Genomic DNA, 26,253 nt, shown 5'->3' on the forward strand with positions numbered 1-26,253 from the left:
ACAGATTTATCCCATCTCGTCTCCGGTTGTCTTACCCTTCCTCCCGTCCATGGTACACTGAATCTTGTGGTGAGGCAGTTGCCCAGAAACAGCTTGCCTCTTGGAAGGCAATCTCAGTTCCTTCCACCAAGCTCGGAACAAGTGTGTGTCCACCCTCAGGAGTGCCAGGAAGCACAATCTCTCCACACTCAAGAATGAACTCTCAAACCTGTCTCCTTCCTCCAAATCCTGGTGGCGTCTGGTCAAATCCGTTTCTGGTGTTTGTTCCCCCTCCATCCCCTCCCTTACCTCAAATGGCTACACAGTTGACACCGCACGTGACAAAGCCGAATGCCTCAAAATCCTGTGTCCCAAACCCATCTCTCTCTGTTCCCACCTTTCCCAGTCGAACCCAACTGCTCCTGGACTCTGTGTCCTTCTCTCCTGACAAGGTGGAGAAGTTTTTGTCAAACCTCGACTCTGATTCTGCAACTGGACCAGACGGCATCAGCCCACGGGTCCTAAAATCCTGCTCTGCCGCTCTATCTCACCCTCTCTCTGTTCTTTTCACCCTCTCTTTTGCTCAAGATCATCTGCCAGCATCTTGGAAATCAGCAAACATTCCCGCTTTACACAAAAAATGTGCAAAAACAAATCCTTGCAACTACAGACCAATCAGCCTGCTCCCAATTATCAGCAAAGTCATGGAATCCATCATTGCTTCGGATATCAAATCCTTCCTCTTCTCCAATGGCTTGATCTCTGACCATCAATTTTGATTCAGACCAGGTCGTTCTACTCTGGACATGTTGCTTCTGCTGTCTCAACAATGGATGGAGGTCCTCAATGCCAAACAGGAAATCAGAGCTGTCTCACTTGACATATCACGTGCCTTCAATACGGTCTGGCACCCAGCTCTGCTCACCAAACTCTCCTCCTATGGTAACCATGGAAATCTCCACTCATAGCTTGCGGACTTCCTCTCTGGTCGTAGGTAACATGTGGCCCTGAATGGATTTCTCTCATCTCCCCTTCCTGTTCTGTCTGGAGTTTCCCAAGGTAGTGTTCTGGGCCCTGTGCTATTTCTGGTCTTCATCAATGATCTCTCCGACTCTCTGGAAAATCCTCTCTATCTCTTTGCTGACGACTCCACTATCTGCCGCTCCATTCCTCATCCCTCAGATCGGCAGTCTGCAGCCTCCTCACTCTGCAGACCTGGACAAAATCAGACTGGTCAAACAAGTGGAACACGTCTTTCAATCCTGACAAATCTCACACACTTACTATGTCTCTCCGAAAAGACCGACTGGAAAACCCTCCCATCTACTTTCTCAACAATACTCTCCAAGAAGTTCTGTCGCTCAAGCTTTTGGGTCTCACTATCTGCCATGATCTTTCTTGGGAAAACCACATTTCTAAGTTGGCCTCCAAAGCCAGTCGCCGACTGGGCATCCTCCGTCGTGTGAAGTCCTTCCTTGGCACACCTGAGCTCCTCACCACATACAAGGCTTTCATCTGCAGCTCAATGGAATACTGCTCTCCCCTCTGGGCTGGTGCTCCTGCCTCACACCTAGCTCGGCTTCACGCTGTTGAAACCAAAGCTTTCAGAATCATTGGAATCTCCTGCGAAGAAGCTAACTCTGAGGGCCTTTCACTCACTCAACGCAGGCAGGTTGGTGGTCTTTCTGTCTTCTACCGACTCCTCTCCGGTCTTGCTCCCCCAGCCCTCTCTGTGCTCTGTCCCCCAAATATTCCTACAGGTCGCACAAGATCTGCCAGCAACCCTCTTATGGTTAAACTGCCAAAATCTAGGCTCTCTGCTCACCTTCACTCTTTCATTCCCCTTTTCTCCCACCTCTGGAACAATCTCCCACACTCCCTTCAATCCCACTCCTCCCTCCAGATCTTCAAAACAGCTGTTCACCACTATATCTTATCTTCCCCCATCCAAAACCTTGATCTTTTCTACCCCTGCTAATTCACCCCAGATACACTTTTTTTGAAATTCCAACTTCTTTCCTGGAAGTCCTTGCAGTGTCCATATGTTTTATACCTCTCCCACCTCCCCCCCAAGCACTCTCCCTCCCACATTTCTCTCGATGTCCCTGCTCTCAAATGTTGTGTTTGTGTCCTTCCCCCTCATCTTGTCTTCCGCTCCCCTTATTTTGTGTTTTATGTGTCGGTTTCACTTTTTCTGTGATTAACGTTAGCTCTTTCATGAGCCTCGATCTTGTGTGGAAAAAAAAATAAAAAAATTACATAGAGAAAGGCATTTGACCGCCTCTTGTGCCGGTATCGAAAAGATGTTATCTTATAGTATTAGTATAACGAGGATATCCCGCCTCGTGGCTCGTACACGGTACAATACAGTACAGTCCCACCAGTACAGTACCCTCAAGCCGTGTACCACACCCTTACACGATACTGTACATCAAATTCTTATTACCGGTACTCGTAACAAAGCGAAAACAATTCGATCTTAAGAGAATTCTGTTTTATTTGGACCATTTATTACAAAAAAAAAACGTACCACAAACGTCAAAACATTACAAAAATGAGTTTTATAATCATTTAATGTCGCGAATTAACCCGTCATGAGAGAAAATTACCATCGTGAGGTAAAACAAGAACCGCGGGAACTCTTACCTGCTTGTATTCACAGGCGTAATTGTATATCCTCTGCACTTTCACGTACCGTAACCTTAAATCCCACTCGAAACAATAAATACACAATAGATTTTTAAAATGCATCAAAAACGCCAAGGTCAAGAAGGAATAATCGAATTTATCAGAGATTCCTGACTAGCGAACATTAATCGGAGGAGTGAGATTGGGATGGGAATGGGAGGTATTCTAAAAATGATGCAGCATCCAACATTGCATTGAGTTGACGTAGCGCCAGAGACAGCCAATGACCTTGTGACGTTTTTATAAAAACCATATTTTCATCTTCTAAAATCCATGCACAGTTGTGTGATTATTATTATTATTATTATGCAAGACAAAATAAACAGCGCTTCTTGTAACCTCACAATAAAACCGTCCGCCGTAACCGAACAGCGTCACCTCATACACCGCCACACCGCTCGATGCATTTCAAAAGACAGACCGTTTCAAAATAAATAATAAAACTAATCGAACCTTTCCACGTTGACCGTTCTATGATACATAAACTAGAATGGCATTCGGGAGAGAGCATACCTCCGCCAGGATGAACAGTTTAGCTTTTGTATGCACGGATAGGGCGGAACTGGATTCGGACCTGAACCAAAGTCCTCTCGGTTTGTCATTGTCGCCCACCCAACTCATAATCCGTCTATTAATCCGTCTATAACTGTGTGAAATACCATGTTGTATGCTTATGGTTTTTTGCCATGTCTCTCATTCATTTTAAAATTTCATCTTTAATCAATTTTCATAATTAATTGTAATAATTTAATTTAAAATTTAATTAAAGAATCATTTTAAAATTTTGAATTTTTTGAATTATTTTTTAAATTGAAGTGAAATGACTAACATGGAATGACTAACTTGCCATATTGTCAAGTACTCCCAATGGGGAACAAAAGCATGATAATGATGACATCATAGGTGAAGTGGTATACATTACATACCAGCCAAAAAAGTTTTAATCGAATTCCTTATCCTAAAATCCTTGCCGCTTCTTCGACCGGGCCACTGTCAGTTGCTTGCTTTTTTGGTGGTCGTGCGGATTTTTTGGCCATTGAGTCTGCCCTCTGCATAGCCCCGGCTCTGCTCCCTGCTTCACCTACCTGGCTCCTTCGTTTCCTTGGGCCCGCTCCCGTGGGTTGGGACTGTGGCGGACACAAAAGCCCACTGGCGTGGTGACATCATTCCACGCACCAAGTGGGCGGTGGCCACGCCCGAGGGGTAGGCGTGGCCTCATGATATACACCGGGCGACCAGCCCGGAGCATTTCAGTGTTACAGTGTAGTCTTACAATAAAGACGTTTATATGTTACCGCTTGTCCGCTTCCTCCTTGCTCACAAGCAGCGCGCGTAACGCCGCGCTTTACTGGTGACCCTCGACGTTGGATCTGCCGTAGCGATCCTTCCGAACACGACGCCATTGCAATGGCCAACGACAAGGCAATGGCGATTAAACGTCCTGAATTTTGGGAGGCCCAGGCCGAAGTCTGGTTCGTTCAAGCCGAAGCCCAATTTCAGCTTCGGCGCCTCACCAACGACGACCTGCGCTACTGCCATGTCGTCGCCTCCCTCGGGCCCGGCACGGCCGCTCGAGTTGTGTCCGTCCTTCGCCACCCACCGGACGGCCACAAGTACGAGGCACTCAAGCGGCTACTCCTAGCCACGTTCGGCCTCACGGACGACGCACGGGCCGATCGCCTCCTGGATCTCCCCGAGCTCGGTGAGACGCGCCCGTCGGTCCGAATGGACCATATGCTGTCACTGTTGGGCGACGAAGCCCCCGGTTCGCTATTCCGGGCGCTTTTCCGGCGCCAACTTCCAGCGCAGGTTCGCCTCGCGTTGGCCGGGACCGAGCTAACGGAACCCCGAGCATTGGCCGCCAAGGCGGACAGGTACTTCGCCGCTTCGGACACGCGGGCGAGCGTCGGCGTGGCCGTCACGGCCCTCGACGCTGATGTTCAGCAGCATGTTCCACAGCATCAGCTTCTACAGTGCGCTGATGTTCAGCAGCATGCTGATACGCACCTCGTGAACGCCGCCATGCCCCGCCCACCGCCGCGGCGAAAACCGCCACCGCGGGGAAACCCGCCAACTCCACCGGCCGGGCGGAGCCAGCCGCGCTCCTCCAGCTCCACCACCTGGTGCTGGTTCCACGCCAAGTTCGGCCACGAAGCTCGGCGGTGTCATCCGCCGTGCTCCTTCAACGGGTCGGGAAACGCCCGGGCCGGCACTCAATAGTGGCGATGAGCGCCGGCCGTTCGAGCAGCCTGCTGTTCATAACGGACACCTTCTCCGGGCGCCGTTACCTGTGCGACACGGGAGCGCAGGTGAGTGTCATTCCCGCCGGCACGTCAGACAAGCACGCCGCGGGTGGGGGCCCCGCGCTGCTTGCCGCGAACGGGACGCCCTTCCGTACGTACGGAAAACGCTGCCTCTCTCTGCGGTTTGGAGGGCAGGTTTTCCGATGGACGTTCGTCACCGCCGACGTGCCCATGGCACTGCTTGGCGCGGACTTCCTGTGCGCTAATGGGCTCCTGGTCGACGTCAAGCGCAGACGGCTTGTCCAGGCCGAGACGTTCAGCTCGCTCGCTTGTGCGTTGCCCAGCTCAACGAGCGGCTTGCCAAGCGGCTTGCCGAACGATTCGGTTCCAGCCACGTTGGTCTGTACGCTTCCGGCAGCGGACGCATTCACCCGCCTCCTCGCCGGCTTCCCGGCCCTCACGCGGCCCACCTTCTCGGCGGGGGCCATCAAGCATGGGGTGGCCCATCACATCCCCACCGTCGGGCCACCAGTCTACGCCCGGGCACGCCGCCTCGAGCCGACGAAGCTGGCGGTGGCAAAAGCGGCGTTCGCTACCCTGGAGCGACTCGGCATCGTTCGGCGCTCAGAGAGCGCTTGGGCGTCGCCGCTGCACATCGTGCCGAAGCCCGGCGGGGGATGGCGACCGTGCGGGGACTATCGCCGTCTCAATGACGCCACGACTCCCGACCGCTACCCCGTCCCCCACATTCAGGACTTTTCCGCCCGTTTGGCGGGCAGGTCCTTCTTCTCGAAGGTGGACCTCATACGCGGCTACCATCAGGTCCCCGTCAGGCCGGAGGACGTCCCGAAGACGGCGGTCATCACGCCATTCGGACTCTTCGAGTTCCTGCGCATGCCCTTCGGTCTGAAGAATGCGGCTCAGGCGTTCCAGCGACTGATGGACAGCGTCCTGCGCGACTTGGATTTTGTCTACGTCGACCTGGACGATATCCTCGTCGCCAGCGCGTCCCGCGAAGAGCACCTACGCCACCTCCGCACGCTCTTCGAACGCCTGGGCCAGCATGGCCTGATTGTGAACCCCGCAAAGTGCCGGTTCGGCACCGCCACAATCGATTTTCTGGGGCACCGTGTCACCAGGCACGGAGCCGTCCCCCTGCCGGCCAAGGTGGAGGCGGTGAAGGGGTTTCCGCGCCCCCGCACGATCAGAGGGCTGCAGGAGTTCCTGGGCATGGTGAACTTTTACCATCGGTTCCTGCCCCGTATCGCCCAGCTCCTGCGCCGCCTGCACGAAGCTCTCCGAGGTAAGCCGGGCAAAGGCGACGTTACCTGGACCGAGCAGATGGACACGGCGTTCACGGGCGCGAAGCTCGCCTTGGCTAACGCCACCATGCTCGCGCACCCGGCGCCCGATGCACCGATCGCCCTCACCACCGATGCCTCGGACTACGCGGTGGGCGCGGTGCACGAGCAATGGGTGCGTGGAGCTTGGCAACCGCTGGCGTTCTTTAGCCGGCAGCTTCGCCCGCCCGAACGCCGTTACAGTACCTTCGACCGCGAGTTGCTCGGACTTCACTTGGCGGTCAGGCACTTCCGCCATCTGCTCGAGGGCCGGGCGTTCACTGCCTTCGTCGACCACAAGCCGCTGATCTTCGCGATGGGCAAGGTCACCGAGCCGTGGTCGGCCCGGCAGCAGCGTCACCTCTCGGCCGTGTCCGAGTACACGACGGACATCCAGCACGTCGCGGGGAAGGACAACCCGGTGGCGGATTGCCTTTCCCGGGCCGTCGCCCACGCAGTCCACCTCGGCATCGACTATGCCCGGATGGCAGCGGACCAGGCCGCTGACCCCGACGTCCAGGCCTTGCGGACCGCCGTCACGGGCCTCCGCATCACCGAGGTGCCGTTCGACGGCGCGGGCGTGGCCCTCTTGTGTGACGTCTCCCTCGGGCGTCCTCGCCCCATCGTGCCCGCGGGCTGGCAGCGCCAGGTGTTTGACGCCATCCACGGCCTGTCCCACCCGGGCGCGAGGGCCTCCCAAAGGCTGATCGCCGACAAGTTCGTCTGGCATGGCCTCCGGAAGGCCGTCCGCGGCTGGGCCAGGACGTGCCTCGCGTGCCAGCGCGCCAAGGTGCACCGGCACACCCAGGCCCCGTTGGCCCCGTTCACGGTGCCGGAACGCCGGTTTGACCACGTCCACTTGGACCTGGTGGGACCTCTGCCCCCCTCGCGGGGTTTCACCTACGTCCTCACCATGGTGGACCGCACCACCCGGTGGCCGGAGGCCGTGCCCTTGGCGTCGACAACGGCGGCCGATGTCGCGCAGGCTTTCATCGCCACCTGGGTCGCCCGGTTCGGCGCCCCCTCAGACATCTCATCCGACCGCAGCCCCCAGTTCACCTCGGAGCTCTGGGGGGCGGTTGCGCAGGGGCTCGGGGTCCGGCTGCACCGAACCACGGCCTACCACCCCCAGGCTAACGGCCTGTGTGAGCGATTTCACCGCTCATTGAAGGCCGTGCTCCGGGCCACCCTCCGTGATGGCGGCTGGGTCGACAGGCTCCCCTGGGTCCTGCTGGGCCTCCGGACGGCGCCCAAGGAGGACCTGCGCGCATCCGCGGCGGAGTTGGTCTTCGGGCAACCGCTGCGGGTGCCGGGCGAGTTCCTCCCCGACTCCACAGCACCATGGTCCGCAGCACAGCAGTGCTCCGCTCTGCAAGAGACCGCCCAGAGGTTCGCCCCGGTGCCAACGGCATGCCACGGGCACCCACCGACGCACGTCGCCCCGGAGCTTCGCACGGCGGAGTACGTCTTCGTCCGCCACGATGCCCATCGGACACCACTGCGGCCCCCGTACGACGGGCCTTTCCGCGTGCTGGAGACCGGGGCGAAGCACTTCACCCTGGACATCGGCGGTACTCCTGACCGCGTTTCGGTAGACCGCCTCAAGCCGGCCCACCTCGATGTGGACCATCCACCGCCAGTGGCCCGACCCCACGTCGGGGCCGCCCTCCTGCGGGCGGACCCCCGGCACCGCCCAGCCCCGCCGCCACGCTGCCCCCCGGTCCTGCACCCATCCCAGGGGCAGCCAGGGGCATCCCACCTGGCATCCCTGCACCCCGGACGCCGCCGATCGCCAGGGGGCGCTTCGGCCGGGTCATTCGTCTGCCCCGCAAACTGGCCCTCCATGTGCGCGGGAATTCTGGGGGGGGCGCATGTGGCGGACACAAAAGCCCACTGGCGTGGTGACATCATTCCACGCACCAAGTGGGCGGTGGCCACGCCCGAGGGGTAGGCGTGGCCTCATGATATACACCGGGCGACCAGCCCGGAGCATTTGAGTGTTACAGTGTAGTCTTACAATAAAGACGTTTATATGTTACCGCTTGTCCGCTTCCTCCTTGCTCACAAGCAGCGCGCGTAACGCCGCGCTTTAGGACCATTGTTTCACCTCCTCAACCTTGGCCTCATCTCGTCTCTCCGCTCCTGCCTGACATGGCTCTGCAGTACTCCGCCGCAAGGCTCCTTCTGCTCAATACCCACTCCACCCCATCATGCATCTCTGCCATCAAATCAAATGGACTCCTCCGACGACCCAGGTACATTCACCGTGGCTCCGTTCGTAAGTTTGTATATTTGCAATCAGGTCACTCCATCCCTGTCCTCTGGTCGACTCAGCGCACTCTCACTCTTCGTCCCAGCGCACCTGGTCACAGCAACGCACACAATCGCACCTCCTGCCTACGAACCCTGGCTAAATCACCTGAATTCGTCCCTGCTGTTCAAAACAACATCAAGCTCACCCTGTTCAACGCCCGGTCCCTCAACAACAAATGCCTCATCCTGAACGAATACATCCTGGATAACAAACTGGACTTTCTCTGTCTCACCGAAACCTGGCAACAACCTCTGGACTACTACACACTCAACCTCACCACACCCAATGGATATTCCTACGTCAATAAACCACGCTCGGGGGGCCGAGGTGGTGGAATTGCCGTTATCCACCGTCAAGACATCAGGACCAGCCTCATCCCCATCGCCTGATCCTCATCATTTGAACACCTGGCTTTTAAACTCTCTGGTCGCACGCAGTCAGTCATGGCTGTCGTCTACCGCCCTCCCAAGCCACACCCATCATTCCTGTCTGACTTCTCCTACTTTCTGACCCAGCTATGTTCCCTCTCCCCCTCAATCCTCCTCCTTGTGGTTTCAATATCCACATGGACTCCACTGACTCCACAATAACCACTGACTTCACTGATTTACTCACCTGCTTTAACCTCACTCAACATGTCGACTTTCCTACCCATATCCGTGGTCACATTTTGGACCTTGTCTGCTCCACTGGATTAAATTTGCACCATCTCTCTGGCTCCGACCTCACCCTCTCTGACCACTTAGCTATCACTATGACCATCAACATCCCCACCCCAACACCAAGACATTATCGCACTATCACCTTCCGTAAGCTAAACGCTCTTTCACCTACCTCATTCTCATCCACCCTCTCTGAAAAAATGTCCACTTCTCCCTTCGTTGACCTCCACACCCCTTCCGACCTCACTGACTACTACAACCACACTCTCTCCTCCTGCCTTGACCAGCTTACGCCTGTAAAAACCAAAACAGTTTCTTTCACCCATTCTGCTCCCTGGTTTACCCCTGAACTCCGCCTGATGAAAACTCATGCTCGCCAACTTGAAAGACTCCGCAATAAAACAGGTCTCACAGTTCACTCCCAAGCCTACAAGGACCACCTACAACACTACAAAGATGCCCTCTCCCACGCCCGCTCCGCCTACTATTCTCAAATTATCCACTCTGGCTCCGGAAACCCAAAAGCACTCTTCTCGACAATAAACAAACTCCTCCGCCCCCTGAACACCACCACCCAGTCATTCACAGTAGACAACTGCATCTCATTCCTCTCTTTCTTCCAACGCAAAATTGACAATATCTACAACAGCTTGACCACCGCCGCACCCGCCCCCCCTCCAACCACCTGCCCCCCCTTGTCCTGCCATCCCCTGTCTCGGTTCTCCCCAATCTCCCCTACTGACCTCTCTGAACTCCTCGTAGGAATGAAAACTGCCACCTGCACTCTTGACCCCCATCCCCTCCAGCTTTGTCAAGGCCTCCCTCCCTGCTCTCTCTCCACTTATCATTGCAACAATAAACTCCTCCCTGTCTACAGGCATCGTCCCACCTTCCCTCAAAATTGCTGCTGTTACCCCCATTCTAAAAAAACCTGGTCTAAACCCTGACACCCTAAACAACTTCAGACCCATCTCCAACCTACTCTTTCTGTCAAACGTTTTGGAACGCGCTGTAGCCACTCAACTCAAACATCACCTCTCTGCCAATAACCTGTATGAAACATTCCAATCCGGATTCCGCTCCAACCACAGTACTGAAACTGCTCTCCTCAAAATCACCAACGACCTTCTCCTCTCCTCTGACGCTGGCAACCTCAACATTCTCGTCCTCCTCGACCTCAGCACTGCCTTTGACACCATCGATCATACCATCCTCCTCACCCGACTTGAATCCACCTTTAACGTTACCGGCACTGCCCTCTCTTGGATTAAATCATACCTCTCTGACAGACGCCAGTTCATCTCCATCAATAACTGCAAATCCCCCACTGCTCCCCTCCCCCAAGGTTCAGTTCTTGGCCCCCTCCTCTTCATCCTTTACCTGTCCCCCCTCGGTCACTTAATCCGCCGTCATGGTCTCCAATTCTACTGCTTCGCCGATGACATCCAGCTTTTCATCTCCACCAAGTCCGTCTCCACCGACACCCACTCTATCCTGACAAACTGCATCACTGAAATAAAATCCTGGCTTCAAATCAACTTCCTCAAGCTTAACTGTGATAAATCTGAAATAATCATCATTGGCCCAAAAACGCTCACAAAATGCACCCATAACTTTGCCCTCAACATCGACGGTATCCCAGTATCCACCTCCCCTCACATCCGGAATCTTGGCGTCATCTTTGACCAAACCCTCTCCTTCGACAAATACACTAAACAGATCACAAAGTCAGCCTTCTTTCACCTGAAAAACATTGCCCGTCTCCGCTCATCCCTCTCCTCCAGGGCTGCAGAAACTCTCATCCACGCCTTCATCACCTCCCGTCTGGACTACTGCAACAGCCTCCTCTATGGTTCACCCTCAAAAATCACCAATAAACTCCAATACATTCAGAACTCCGCTGCCCGTCTACTCACCCATTCCCGGACCTGTGACCACATCACCCCCATCCTTTACAAGCTTCACTGGCTCCCCATCCCCCAGAGAATCCAGTACAAAATCCTCCTCTTGACATACAAAGCCCTCCATAACCTGGCCTCATCCTATCTGGCTGACCTCCTCTCCAGACACACTCCCACCCGCAACCTCCGCTCTGCTGGTACCAACCTCCTGACCCCCTCCATCCGGACCAAATTCAGATCCTGGGGGGACAGGGCCTTCTCCATCGCTGCTCCCACCCTCTGGAACTCACTACCTCACACCATCAGACTCCTCCTCACTCACCACATTCAAAACATCACTAAATACCCACCTGTTTAACACTGCATTCAACATTCAACCCACAGCATTTAACCCCTGACTATCACTTCTCCTTCTCCCTCCTTTTGCTTTAAATATTCCCCTATTGATTCTTGTCTTTTTGCAATTGTTGTTTTCATGTATTGTTATGCATTATGTTTTCCACTCTGTCAAAGCGCCTTTGGGCTTCTTGAAAAGCGCTATACAAAATAAATGAATTATTATTATTATCTATCTATCTATCTATATCTATATCTATATCTATATTCTCCTAGACGACCCATGACCCGTTGGGTCAATGTCAGTTTGAATAGATATGAGAATAGAACTAAAGCGAACGCTGGACATCATCAGGGAGATTATTTGGGCCAGCAAGCCATAAGGCTCACCTCTCCAGCATTCTAAATCACTTACCTGTGACACGTGATTTCGGCCCTTATCTCCGATCAGGTTTTTTTTTTTTTTTTTTTTTAGAAAAAACACGCGACCCGTGGACTACCACGATTTTGTTGTCAGAGGACACTTCTGATGACGATGTTCTTTGTCGACTATCCTCCATTTACATAAACTCGCACGTTCTCTTTCCTCTTCCCTCGACTGAGCGCCACATACAGCTGACCATGCTGGAAGACCGGTTTCTCCAGGTAGACCAGCACATTCTCCATAGTTTGCCCTTGCGCCTTATGGATCGTCATTGCGAAGCAGGATTGTATGGGGAACTGGCAGCGCTGCAAAGGGATATCCTCAGCTTCCGGCAGATTTAGTCGGATCCGAGGGAGCATTACAGTTTCGCCTTCAAACGTTGAACTTATGATCCTCGCAACTATAATATTTCGAAGCATGTCCTCAACAATCATGCGCGTCCCGTTGCAAAGTTTCGGAGGGTCCAAGTTCCGCATCAAAATGATAAGGGATCCTTTTTTGAGCTCGAGGTTGTGCGGCGGCAATCCCGAGACTTCAACGGGATCTAGGAATTCCGTTGGGAAGTGCGTCGCATCAGTACCCTCAGTCACACTGTTGAACGCAGCATACTCCTTGCTAGCACCAGGGAACCTTGTGATGCATCTTGAATTGATGTTTCGCATCATATCGTTGAGGGGCACTAATATAGACCTTGCTGAAAAAACCTCCATCGGATTGGCGAATGATGGATATATGGTATCGATGCACTCATCGAGCCCACTCGCTGTCAGCAGTATATCTTCTGGCAAATCTATCTCATCATCCGCATTTTTCTCGATTCTATCCTCGCCGATGTCGAGCAAAAATCTTGAAAACTGCCCACTTCCGTCGGTCAGTCGCATGTTAGTTCTCAAGTGAAACATTCCAAAGCTCTGCCATAAGTAGGACTTCTTTATGCACGCATTCTCAACGTCAGCATCACACCCTCTTTTCACCACGGGCAGAAGTTGACGGAAATCACCACAGCATATCGTCAAGATCCCTCCAAAAGGCTCGTCTTTGTCACATACATCACGCAACGTGCGATCCACATCCTCGAAACTCTCTCTCCTGATCATAGGACACTCATCCCACACGATGAGTTTTGTACTTCGAAAGAGGTCTGCGATAGTGGAATTTTTATCGATGTTGCATACGCCATCTTCCCTCGGTGTCAGAGGGATTTGGAACCTTGAGTGCGCTGTTCTTCCACCAGGCATGAGGGTAGCAGCTATGCCAGATGAGGCCACCGCAAGGGCAACTTCTCCACTCGCTCTCACTTTAGAGAGAATCAGGTTAATAAGAAACGTCTTCCCTGTGCCTCCAGGCACGTCAATGAAAATCATTGATGACTGATTCGTGCGGATGTTGCTATTCGCGTCCATAGACGTGAGGTGTGATTCGTTGTCTGCGTCCGTAGCGCCGTCGGAGGGTTGATACGACATTCTTCCTGCAAATAGTATTGTGTTTGTGCTATCGTTTTGCCGATCATCAAATGACAAATAAATTACATTGTGAAAATTAAAGATGTCAAATAAACCTATTTAAAGTGTATGCGCATATAAATAATAAAAAAAATCGAAGAAATATCTCTCGGTAATTTCCTGAAACATATTTTACTTCCGGGTAATAATGTTGAATGAAATAACAAAGATATATAGTGTTTGCCTGTTATTTTAGGCGGTGTATTTTCGTATATCAACGTGGCGCGATTTTTAAAATATATCTCTGCAATTTCCCGTGTGTGCGTGAATGTTCTCAATTATTTCTTTTACCGAGTCTAAAACCATCGATAAAAATGAAATCAGATGGCGAGTTAGATTGAAGATAAAGGCATGAGACAGACTCAATGGCCTTGAAGATACAAGCCTTTCAGAATTCATTTCGTTCTATAAACGGAAACTTTCATCGGATTTTCTTCCCGTTTTTTTTCAACCGAGTCTAAAACTATGTTAGCGACTGTGAAAAATGAAATGATATATCGAATTTGATTTGAAATAAAACTGAGAGAGAGAGCAAGACACCACAGGCCTACAAAACAGGCCTCAAAGCTATGCGAGTTAATAAAATGGTGGATATTACTACCCTCTCAAAGGGGTAAGCCACACCCCCGGACCGATCGAATGTTACACACAAACACGCAAGATTTCAATTTTATAATTATATAGATATAGAATATATAGATATAGATAGATATATAGATATATAGAATATAGAATAGAATATAGAATAGAATATAGAATAGAATATAGAATATAGAATATAGAATAGAATAAAGAATAGAATAGAATAGAATATAGAATAGAATATAGAATATAGAATCTATATAATTATAAAATTGAAATCTTGCGTGTTTGTGTGTAACATTCGATGTGGAAAACATAATGCATAACAATACATGAAAACAACAATTGCAAAAAGACAAGAATCAATAGGGAAATATTTAAAGCAAAAGGAGGGAGAAGGAGAAGTGATAGTCAGGGGTTAAATGCTGTGGGTTGAATGTTGAATGCAGTGTTGAACAGGTGGGTATTTAGTGATGTTTTGAATGTGGTGAGTGAGGAGGAGTCTGATGGTGTGAGGTAGTGAGTTCCAGAGGGTGGGAGCAGCGATGGAGAAGGCCCTGTCCCCCCAGGATCTGAATTTGGTCCGGATGGAGGGGGTCAGGAGGTTGGTACCAGCAGAGCGGAGGTTGCAGGTGGGAGTGTGTCTGGAGAGGAGGTCAGCCAGATAGGATGAGGCCAGGTTATGGAGGGCTTTGTATGTCAAGAGGAGGATTTTGTACTGGATTCTCTGGGGGATGGGGAGCCAGTGAAGCTTGTAAAGGATGGGGGTGATGTGGTCACAGGTCCGGGAATGGGTGAATAGACGGGCAGCGGAGTTCTGAATGTATTGGAGTTTATTGGTGATTTTTGAGGGTGAACCATAGAGGAGGCTGTTGCAGTAGTCCAGATGGGAGGTGATGAAGGCGTGGATGAGAGTTTCTGCAGCCCTGGAGGAGAGGGATGAGCGGAGACGGGCAATGTTTTTCAGGTGAAAGAAGGCTGACTTTGTGATCTGTTTAGTGTATTTGTCGAAGGAGAGGGTTTGGTCAAAGATGACGCCAAGATTCCGGATGTGAGGGGAGGTGGATACTGGGATACCGTCGATGTTGAGGGCAAAGTTATAGGTGGATTTTGTGAGCGTTTTTGGGCCAATGATGATTATTTCGGATTTATCACAGTTAAGCTTGAGGAAGTTGATTTGAAGCCAGGATTTTATTTCAGTGATGCAGTTTGTCAGGATAGAGTGGGTGTCGGTGGAGACGGACTTGGTGGAGATGAAAAGCTGGATGTCATCGGCGAAGCAGTAGAATTGGAGACCATGACGGCGGATTAAGTGACCGAGGGGGGACAGGTAAAGGATGAAGAGGAGGGGGCCAAGAACTGAACCTTGGGGGAGGGGAGCAGTGGGGGATTTGCAGTTATTGATGGAGATGAACTGGCGTCTGTCAGAGAGGTATGATTTAATCCAAGAGAGGGCAGTGCCGGTAACGTTAAAGGTGGATTCAAGTCGGGTGAGGAGGATGGTATGATCGATGGTGTCAAAGGCAGCGCTGAGGTCGAGGAGGACGAGAATGTTGAGGTTGCCAGCGTCAGAGGAGAGGAGAAGGTCGTTGGTGATTTTGAGGAGAGCAGTTTCAGTACTGTGGTTGGAGCGGAATCTGGATTGGAATGTTTCATACAGGTTATTGGCAGAGAGGTGATGTTTGAGTTGAGTGGCTACAGCGCGTTCCAAAACTTTTGACAGAAAGGGTAGGTTGGAGATGGGTCTGAAGTTGTTTAGGGTGTCAGGGTTTAGACCAGGTTTTTTTAGAATGGGGGTAACAGCAGCAATTTTGAGGGAAGGTGGGACGATGCCTGTAGACAGGGAGGAGTTTATTGTTGCAATGATAAGTGGAGAGAGAGCAGGGAGGGAGGCCTTGACAAAGCTGGAGGGGATGGGGGTCAAGAGTGCAGGTGGCAGTTTTCATTCCTACGAGGAGTTCAGAGAGGTCAGTAGGGGAGATTGGGGAGAACCGAGACAGGGGATGGCAGGACAAGGGGGGGGCAGGTGGTTGGAGGGGGGGGCGGGTGCGGCGGTGGTCAAGCTGTTGTAGATATTGTCAATTTTGCGTTGGAAGAAAGAGAGGAATGAGATGCAGTTGTCTACTGTGAATGACTGGGTGGTGGTGTTCAGGGGGCGGAGGAGTTTGTTTATTGTCGAGAAGAGTGCTTTTGGGTTTCCGGAGCCAGAGTGGATAATTTGAGAGTAGTAGGCGGAGCGGGCGTGGGAGAGGGCATCTTTGTAGTGTTGTAGGTGGTCCTTGTAGGCTTGGGAGTGAACTGTGAGACCTGTTTTATTGCGGAGTCTTTCAAGTTGGCGAGCATGAGTTTTCATCAGGCGGAGTTCAGGGGTAAACCAGGGAGCAGAATGGGTGAAAGAAACTGTTTTGGTTTTTACAGGCGCAAGCTGGTCAAGGCAGGAGGAGAGAGTGTGGTTGTAGTAGTCAGTGAGGTCGGAAGGGGTGTGGAGGTCAACGAAGGGAGAAGTGGACATTTTTTCAGAGAGGGTGGATGAGAATGAGGTAGGTGAAAGAGCGTTTAGCTTACGGAAGGTGATAGTGCGATAATGTCTTGGTGTTGGGGTGGGGATGTTGATGGTCATAGTGATAGCTAAGTGGTCAGAGAGGGTGAGGTCGGAGCCAGAGAGATGGTGCAAATTTAATCCAGTGGAGCAGACAAGGTCCAAAATGTGACCACGGATATAGGTAGGAAAGTCGACATGTTGAGTGAGGTTAAAGCAGGTGAGTAAATCAGTGAAGTCAGTGGTTATTGTGGAGTCAGTGGAGTCCATGTGGATATTGAAACCACCAAGGAGGAGGATTGAGGGGGAGAGGGAACATAGCTGGGTCAGAAAGTAGGAGAAGTCAGACAGGAATGATGGGTGTGGCTTGGGAGGGCGGTAGACGACAGCCATGACTGACTGCGTGCGACCAGAGAGTTTAAAAGCCAGGTGTTCAAATGATGAGGATCAGGCGATGGGGATGAGGCTGGTCCTGATGTCTTGACGGTGGATAACGGCAATTCCACCACCTCGGCCCCCCGAGCGTGGTTTATTGACGTAGGAATATCCATTGGGTGTGGTGAGGTTGAGTGTGTAGTAGTCCAGAGGTTGTTGCCAGGTTTCGGTGAGACAGAGAAAGTCCAGTTTGTTATCCAGGATGTATTCGTTCAGGATGAGGCATTTGTTGTTGAGGGACCGGGCGTTGAACAGGGTGAGCTTGATGTTGTTTTGAACAGCAGGGACGAATTCAGGTGATTTAGCCAGGGTTCATAGGCAGGAGGTGCGATTGTGTGCGTTGCTGTGACCAGGTGCGCTGGGACGAAGAGTGAGAGTGCGCTGAGTCGACCAGAGGACGGGGATGGAGTGACCTGATTGCAAATATACAAACTTATGACCGGAGCCACGGTGAATGTACCTGGGTCGTCGGAGGAGTCCATTTGATTTGATGGCAGAGATGCATGATGGGGTGGAGTGGGTATTGAGCAGAAGGAGCCTTGCGGCGGAGTACTGCAGAGCCATGTCAGGCAGGAGCGGAGAGACGAGATGAGGCCAAGGTTGAGGAGGTGAAACAATGGTCCCAACCCACGGGAGCGGGCCCAAGGAAACGAAGGAGCCAGGTAGGTGAAGCAGGGAGCAGAGCCGGGGCTATGCAGAGGGCAGACTCAATGGCCAAAAAATCCGCACGACCACCAAAAAAGCAAGCAACTGACAGTGGCCCGGTCGAAGAAGCGGCAAGGATTTTAGGATAAGGAATTCGATTAAAACTTTTTTGGCTGGTATGTATACCACTTCACCTATGATGTCATCATTATCATGCTTTTGTTCCCCATTGGGAGTACTTGACAATATGGCAAGTTAGTCATTCCATGTTAGTCATTTCACTTCAATTTAAAAAATAATTCAAAAAATTCAAAATTTTAAAATGATTCTTTAATTAAATTTTAAATTAAATGATTACAATTAATTATGAAAATTGATTAAAGATGAAATTTTAAAATGAATGAGAGACGTGGCAAAAAACCATAAACATACAACATGGTATTTCACACAGTTATAGACGGATTAATAGACGGATTATGAGTTGGGTGGGCGACAATGACAAACCGAGAAGACTTTGGTTCAGGTCCGAATCCAGTTCCGCCCTATCCGTGCATACAAAAGCTAAACTGTTCATCCTGGCGGAGGTATGCTCTCTCCCGAATGCCATTCTAGTTTATGTATCATAGAACGGTCAACGTGGAAAGGTTCGATTAGTTTTATTATTTATTTTGAAACGGTCTGTCTTTTGAAATGCATCGAGCGGTGTGGCGGTGTATGAGGTGACGCTGTTCGGTTACGGCGGACGGTTTTATTGTGAGGTTACAAGAAGCGCTGTTTATTTTGTCTTGCATAATAATAATAATAATAATCACACAACTGTGCATGGATTTTAGAAGATGAAAATATGGTTTTTATAAAAACGTCACAAGGTCATTGGCTGTCTCTGGCGCTACGTCAACTCAATGCAATGTTGGATGCTGCATCATTTTTAGAATACCTCCCATTCCCATCCCAATCTCACTCCTCCGATTAATGTTCGCTAGTCAGGAATCTCTGATAAATTCGATTATTCCTTCTTGACCTTGGCGTTTTTGATGCATTTTAAAAATCTATTGTGTATTTATTGTTTCGAGTGGGATTTAAGGTTACGGTACGTGAAAGTGCAGAGGATATACAACAATTACGCCTGTGAATACAACTACAAGCAGGTAAGAGTTCCCGCGGTTCTTGTTTTACCTCACGATGGTAATTTTCTCTCATGACGGGTTAATTCGCGACATTAAATGATTATAAAACTCATTTTTGTAATGTTTTGACGTTTGTGGTACATTTTTTTTTTGTCAAAGGATGATATTTGATAGAGTTTGTGCTTTTCTGATGACATTTCCACTGTTTCAGCCTCAAATGGCTCCAGAACTTTAATGACATCCTTCAAAATTTCCACATCTTCATCACTCAAGGCCAAATGCATTTTACCGAGTAGACCAAGTGTTGTTGAAACAGAGACATGTTGTTCGATGATACGTCTGAACATGTCATAGGCCGATGTGGAATTCCATAGAGTTTCAACGTCCTAGATCAGCTATGTTGAAGCCATCGACTTTTGACTTTGGATCTCAGTCAGTCTGTCCATGCGGTTCATGCTGTGGTGCAAGTAGCTTACCAGAATTATGACTTTTATCTGCAGATTTTTGAGAGTTCCGCATCCTTCATTGCATCCTTCACAATTAAGTTCAGAGTATGAGCATAACAAGGGAGATGATGCCATTTGAGGAGAGCAACAGTAGCTACCATATTTGCAGCATTGTCTTTCATTATGACAGATATTCTTCTGGTAATGTTCCAATCCTCAGCTACTTTTAAGAGTTCCTTTGATATGTTGTCTGTTGTGTGCTCTTGAGTCATTTGCAATGAGCCAAGAACAACAGCATGCACACTCCAATCACTATCAAGGAAATGGGTGGTGATAGTGATATGTGCCTGGGTTTGACAAGATGTCCAGAAGTCTGTTGTGAGAGCAATGGAAGCAGCAGCATCAATCATCCTGGCAAGCTTTGTCCTGGTTTCTTGATACGCTTTAGGAAGCACAGTTCGCATGATTGTGCGGTGACCTGGGAGGTCATAGTTAGTCCAAAGCCCCCACAAATTCTTTGAAGCGAGAGTCTTCAACAACAGATACAGGCTACACGTCTCCAACGATCATATATATCAGCATCCGGTCAAGGTGATTTCGTCTTGGGAAATCAGCACCATACTTGGACCTTTTATAAAAAGTGCTTTCAATCGTCGATTGTGAAAGAGAACTTGTTGCTGTTGCAAACTTTGGTTTCTCTGAATCCGCATTCTCAACAGTCACAGTCATAGGTACTCTCTCTGGTGTTTGGTTTTCAAATGTTGTAGTAAAGCGCGGCGTTACGCGCGCTGCTTGTGAGCAAGGAGGAAGCGGACAAGCGGTAACATATAAACGTCTTTATTGTAAGACTACACTGTAACACTGAAATGCTCCGGGCTGGTCGCCCGGTGTATATCATGAGGCCACGCCTACCCCTCGGGCGTGGCCACCGCCCACTTGGTGCGTGGAATGATGTCACCACGCCAGTGGGCTTTTGTGTCCGCCACACGCGCCCCCCCAGAATTCCCGCGCACCTGGAGGGCCAGTTTGCGGGGCAGACGAATGACCCGGCCGAAGCGCCCCCTGGCGATCGGCGGCGTCCGGGGTGCAGGGATGCCAGGTGGGATGCCCCTGGCTGCCCCTGGGATGGGTGCAGGACCGGGGGGCGGTGGGGCTGGGCGGTGCCGGGGGTCCGCCCGCAGGAGGGCGGCCCCGACGTGGGGGTCGGGCCACTGGCGGTGGATGGTCCACATCGAGGTGGGCCGGCTTGAGGCGGTCTACCGAAACGCGGTCAGGAGTACTGCCGATGTCCAGGGTGAAGTGCTTCGCCCCGGTCTCCAGCACGCGGAAAGGCCCGTCGTACGGGGGCCGCAGTGGTGTCCGATGGGCATCGTGGCGGACGAAGACGTACTCCGCCGTGCGAAGCTCCGGGGTGACGTGCGTCGGTGGGTGCCCGTGGCATGCCGTTGGCACCGGGGCGAACCTCTGGGCGGTCTCTTGCAGAGCGGAGCGCTGCTGTGCCGCGGACCATGGTGCTGTGGAGTCGGGGAGGAACTCGCCCGGCACCCGCAGCGGTTGCCCGAAGACCAACTCCGCCGCGGATGCGCGCAGGTCATCCTTGGGCGCCGTCCGGAGGCCCAGCAGGACCCAGGGGAGCCTGTCGACCCAGCCGCCGTCGCGGAGGGTGACCCGGAGCGCGGCCTTCAATGAGCGGTGAAATCGCTCACACAGGCCGTTAGCCTGGGGGTGGTAGGCCGTGGTTCGGTGCAGCCGGACCCCGAGCCCCTGCGCAACCGCCCCCCAGAGCTCCGAGGTGAACTGGGGGCCGCGGTCGGATGAGATGTCTGAGGGGGCGCCGAACCGGGCGACCCAGGTGGCGATGAAAGCCTGCGCGACATCGGCCGCCGTTGTCGACGCCAAGGGCACGGCCTCCGGCCACCGGGTGGCGCGGTCCACCATGGTGAGGACGTAGGTGAAACCCCGCGAGGGGGGCAGAGGTCCCACCAGGTCCACGTGGACGTGGTCAAACCGGCGTTCCGGCACCGTGAACGGGGCCAACGGGGCCTGGGTGTGCCGGTGCACCTTGGCGCGCTGGCACGCGAGGCACGTCCTGGCCCAGCCGCGGACGGCCTTCCGGAGGCCATGCCAGACGAACTTGTCGGCGATCAGCCTTTGGGAGGCCCTCGCGCCCGGGTGGGACAGGCCGTGGATGGCGTCAAACACCTGGCGCTGCCAGCCCGCGGGCACGATGGGGCGAGGACGCCCGAGGGAGACGTCGCACAAGAGGGCCACGCCCGCGCCGTCGAACGGCACCTCGGTGACGCGGAGGCCCGTGACGGCGGTCCGCAAGGCCTGGACGTCGGGGTCAGCGGCCTGGTCCGCTGCCATCCGGGCATAGTCGATGCCGAGGTGGACTGCGTGGGCGACGGCCCGGGAAAGGCAATCCGCCACCAGGTTGTCCTTCCCCGCGACGTGCTGGATGTCCGTCGTGTACTCGGACACGGCCGAGAGGTGACGCTGCTGCCGGGCCGACCACGGCTCGGTGACCTTGCCCATCGCGAAGATCAGCGGCTTGTGGTCGACGAAGGCAGTGAACGCCCGGCCCTCGAGCAGATGGCGGAAGTGCCTGACCGCCAAGTGAAGTCCGAGCAACTCGCGGTCGAAGGTACTGTAACGGCATTCGGGCGGGTGAAGCTGCCGGCTAAAGAACGCCAGCGGTTGCCAAGCTCCACGCACCCATTGCTCGTGCACCGCGCCCACCGCGTAGTCCGAGGCATCGGTGGTGAGGGCGATCGGTGCATCGGGCGCCGGGTGCGCGAGCATGGTGGCGTTAGCCAAGGCGAGCTTCGCGCCCGTGAACGCCGTGTCCATCTGCTCGGTCCAGGTAACGTCGCCTTTGCCCGGCTTACCTCGGAGAGCTTCGTGCAGGGGGCGCAGGAGCTGGGCGATACGGGGCAGGAACCGATGGTAAAAGTTCACCATGCCCAGGAACTCCTGCAGCCCTCTGATCGTGCGGGGGCGCGGAAACCCCTTCACCGCTTCCACCTTGGCCGGCAGGGGGACGGCTCTGTGCCTGGTGACACGGTGCCCCAGAAAATCGATTGTGGCGGCGCCGAACCGGCACTTTGCGGGGTTCACAATCAGGCCATGCTGGCCCAGGCATTCGAAGAGCGTGCGGAGGTGGCGTAGGTGCTCTTCGCGGGACGCGCTGGTGACGAGGATGTCGTCAAGGTAGACGTAGACAAAATCCAAGTCGCGCAGGACGCTGTCCATCAGTCGCTGGAACGCCTGAGCCGCATTCTTCAGACCGAAGGGCATGCGCAGGAACTCGAAGAGTCCGAATGGCGTGATGACCGCCGTCTTCGGGACGTCCTCCGGCCTGACGGGGACCTGATGGTAGCTGCGTATGAGGTCCACCTTCGAGAAGAAGGACCTGCCCGCCAAACGGGCGGAAAAGTCCTGAATGTGGGGGACGGGGTAGCGGTCGGGAGTCGTGGCGTCATTGAGAGGGCGATAGTCCCCGCACGGTCGCCATCCCCCGCCGGGCTTCGGCACGATGTGCAGTGGCGACGCCCAAGCGCTCTCTGAGCGCCGAACGATGCCGAGTCGCTCCAGGGTAGCGAACGCCGCTTTTGCCACCGCCAGCTTCGTCGGCTCGAGGCGGCGTGCCCGGGCGTAGACCGGTGGCCCGACGGTGGGGATGTGATGGGCCACCCCGTGCTTGACGGCCCCCGCCGAGAAGGTGGGCCGCGTGAGGGCCGGGAAGCCGGCGAGGAGGCGGGTGAATGCGTCCGCTGCCGGAAGCGTACAGACCAACGTGGCCGGAACTGAATCGTTCGGCAAGCCGCTTGGCAAGCCGCTCGTTGAGCTGGGCAACGCACAAGCGAGCGAGCTGAACGTCTCGGCCTGGACAAGCCGTCTGCGCTTGATGTCGACCAGGAGCCCATTAGCGCACAGGAAGTCCGCGCCAAGCAGTGCCATGGGCACGTCGGCGGTGACGAACGTCCATCGGAAAACCTGCCCTCCAAACCGCAGAGAGAGGCAGCGTTTTCCGTACGTACGGATGGGCGTCCCGTTCGCGGCAAGCAGCGCGGGGCCCCCACCCGCGGCGTGCTTGTCTGGCCGGCGGTAATGACACTCACCTGCGCTCCCGTGTCGCACAGGTAACGGCGCCCGGAGAAGGTGTCCGTTATGAACAGCAGGCTGCTCGAACGGCCGGCGCTCATCGCCACTATTGAGCGCCGGCCCGGGCGTTTCCCGACCCGTTGAAGGAGCACGGCGGATGACACCGCCGAGCTTCGTGGCCGAACTTGGCGTGGAACCAGCACCAGGTGGTGGAGCTGGAGGAGCGCGGCTGGCTCCGCCCGGCCGGTGGAGTTGGCGGGTTTCCCCGCAGTGGGGGTTTTCGCCGCAGCGGTGGGTGGGGCGTGGCGGCGTTCACGAGGTGTGTATCAGCATGCTGCTGAACATCAGCGCGCTGTAGAAGCTGATGCTGTGGAACATGCTGCTGAACATCAGCGTCGAGGGCCGTGACGGCCACGCCGACGCTCGCCCGCGTGTCTGAAGCGGCGAAGTACCTGTCCGCCTTGGCGGCCAATGCTCGGGGTTCCGTTAGCTCGGTCCCGGCCAACGCGAGGCGAACCTGCGCTGGAAGTTGGCGCCGGAAAAGCGCCCGGAATAGCGAACCGGGGGCTTCGTCGCCCAACAGTGACAGCATATGGTCCATTCGGACCGACGGGCGCGTCTCACCGAGCTCGGGGAGATCCAGGAGGCGATCGGCCCGTGCGTCGTCCGTGAGGCCGAACGTGGCTAGGAGTAGCCGCTTGAGTGCCTCGTACTTGTGGCCGTCCGGTGGGTGGCGAAGGACGGACACAACTCGAGAGGCCGTGCCGGGCCCGAGGGAGGCGACGACATGGCAGTAGCGCAGGTCGTCGTTGGTGAGGCGCCGACGCTGAAATTGGGCTTCGGCTTGAACGAACCAGACTTCGGCCTGGGCCTCCCAAAATTCGGGAAGTTTAATCGCCATTGCCTTGTCGTTGGCCATTGCAATGGCGTCGTGTTCGGAAGGATCGCTACGGCAGATCCAACGTCGAGGGTCACCAGTAAAGCGCGGCGTTACGCGCGCTGCTTGTGAGCAAGGAGGAAGCGGACAAGCGGTAACATATAAACGTCTTTATTGTAAGACTACACTGTAACACTGAAATGCTCCGGGCTGGTCGCCCGGTGTATATCATGAGGCCACGCCTACCCCTCGGGCGTGGCCACCGCCCACTTGGTGCGTGGAATGATGTCACCACGCCAGTGGGCTTTTGTGTCCGCCACAATAGCATATTGGACGTATTACAGTGATGAGTAATGTCTGTTGAACAAAGTGAGCATGTAACCTTTGGACTGTCTTCTTTAACCTTCCCGAAATAGTTCCAAACTGCACTTCTGGACCTTTTAACGACATGTTGTCCAAACTAACACGCAAATCGACAAATACTTATCACTTATCAATCGATCGTTGTTACTTTTGCCAAATTACGCTGATATTATTATTGTTGTTAATAGTATTAGTATTAAATGAATAAAGTATATGCTTTGTTGCAATGTTATCATTGTTTTTATTATTACCCTCGCCTGAGGAGAGGGTATTTCATTTGAGTCCGTTTGTTTGTTTGTCTGTTTGTCTTCTTGTGTGTCTGTTTGTCCGCACAGAATAAATATGATTTTCTCTGCAACCGTTGGTCCGATTGACAGGAAATTTTCACCAGAGGTGCAACTCCAGCTGCATAATTTTTTATTCATAATTATGACGTCATAGACCACGTGGTTCCGCCGCCATCTTTGAAAAACCGAAAAATTTTGCACCTCTATATCTCGGAAAGCGCTGAATCGAGAAAATTGAGAAATGGCTCATTGTAAAGAACTCTCCATGGGGAATAAAATATGTTCATGATGATGTCATATGTGCCTCCATTATGACGACATAATTCGACAAGTAAAAAACTTCATCCGATGAAGATGAAATTTCTTGAGCATAATCTAGGAATGAATTAGTTTCGAAAAAAACAATGATAACGTCATTGGTCACGTGGTTCGGCCGCCATATTTGTTTTAAAACAAAAGCCTTAAAAACCACTGAAAATACATCCTGGCGAGGGTTTGCAATCCACGATTGCTCTTTTTCTTGTTTAATATTGTTATGTCGGGGGGGTAAAGGAATATCTAGAGTCAGGTAGATCTGCATAGGTAGGTGCTCGACTGTCGTGGTAAGGGATCTACCTGTAATAAGTTCTGTGTGTAGCCCGGATGTCGGAATAAGTGGTATCTGTGTCCCTGCCACGAAGGGGCGGGGCGTGCTAATTAGTACAGGGATTATGGATAAAATTCCTTTGTTTTTTTGTTCCCTCTGTGAGCAATCCGGTGTTCCTTATGGCAACGCACTCATATACTGTACAGTGCATTCAGAAAGTATTCAGACCCCTTCACTTTTTTCACATTTTGTTATGTTGCAGCCTTATGCTGAAATCGTTTAAATTCATTTTTTCCCTCATCAATCTACACTCAATACCACATAATGACAAAGAGAAAACAGGATTTTAGAAAGTTTTGCAAATTTATTAAAAAGAAAAAACTGAAATATCACATTGACATAAGTATTCAGACCCTTTGTTATGACACTTGAAATTTAGCTCAGGTGCCTCCCATTTCTCTTGATCATCTTTGAGATGTTTCTACACCTTGATTGGAGTCCACCTGTGGTAAATTCAATTGATTGGACATGATTTGGAAAGGCACACACCTGTCTATATAAGGTCTCACAGCTGACAATGCATATCAGAGCAAAAACCAAGCCATGAGGGCAGGAACTGCCTGCAGAGCTCAGAGACAGGATTGTGTTGAGGCACAGATTTGAGGGAAGCCTACAAAAAAATTTCTGCTGCATTGAAGGTTGCCGAGAGCACAGTGGCCTCCATAATTCTTAAATGGAAGAAGTTTGTAACAAACAGGACTCTTCCTAGAGCTGGCCGCCCGGCTAAACTGAGCAATCGGGGGAGAAGGGCCTTGGTAAGAGAGGTGACCAAGAACCCGATGGTCACTCTGGCTGAGGTCCAGAGATCCTGTG

The 26,253-nt window shown here is 52.8% G+C and overlaps 2 protein-coding genes across 6 annotated transcripts in view; one reads left to right on the forward strand and one right to left on the reverse strand.

The window, feature by feature from the left end:
• The window catches only part of LOC137425077 (CD276 antigen homolog), a 48,258-nt gene that overhangs the window by 14,683 nt on the left and 7,322 nt on the right, over positions 1 to 26,253 (reverse strand). Inside the window, exon 1 of one of the 3 annotated variants that reach the window (XM_078773323.1) lies at positions 3,121 to 3,187. The exons of 1 other annotated variant lie outside the window; for it this stretch is intronic. In XM_078773323.1, coding sequence (XP_078629449.1) covers positions 3,121 to 3,149 — 29 coding nt within the window. In that variant the 5' untranslated portion in view covers positions 3,150 to 3,187. Of the gene's footprint in view, positions 1 to 2,625; positions 2,908 to 3,120; positions 3,188 to 26,253 lie in introns of those variants that run through there. One more of the 3 variants, XM_078773328.1, reaches the window with a different exon arrangement.
• Positions 18,447 to 26,253, forward strand: part of LOC137425091 (uncharacterized) — an 891,893-nt gene continuing 884,086 nt past the window's right edge. For 2 of the 3 annotated variants that reach the window (XM_078773308.1, XM_078773317.1), the window contains exon 1: positions 18,460 to 18,738. The gene's annotated coding sequence lies outside the window, so the exon portion shown is untranslated. Of the gene's footprint in view, positions 18,739 to 26,253 lie in introns of all 3 variants that reach the window. The other variant, XM_068113162.2, reaches the window with a different exon arrangement.

Source organism: Myxine glutinosa, chromosome 1, assembly GCF_964187855.1.
Source record: "Myxine glutinosa chromosome 1, kmMyxGlut1.1, whole genome shotgun sequence".
Taxonomy (NCBI): domain Eukaryota; kingdom Metazoa; phylum Chordata; class Myxini; order Myxiniformes; family Myxinidae; genus Myxine; species Myxine glutinosa.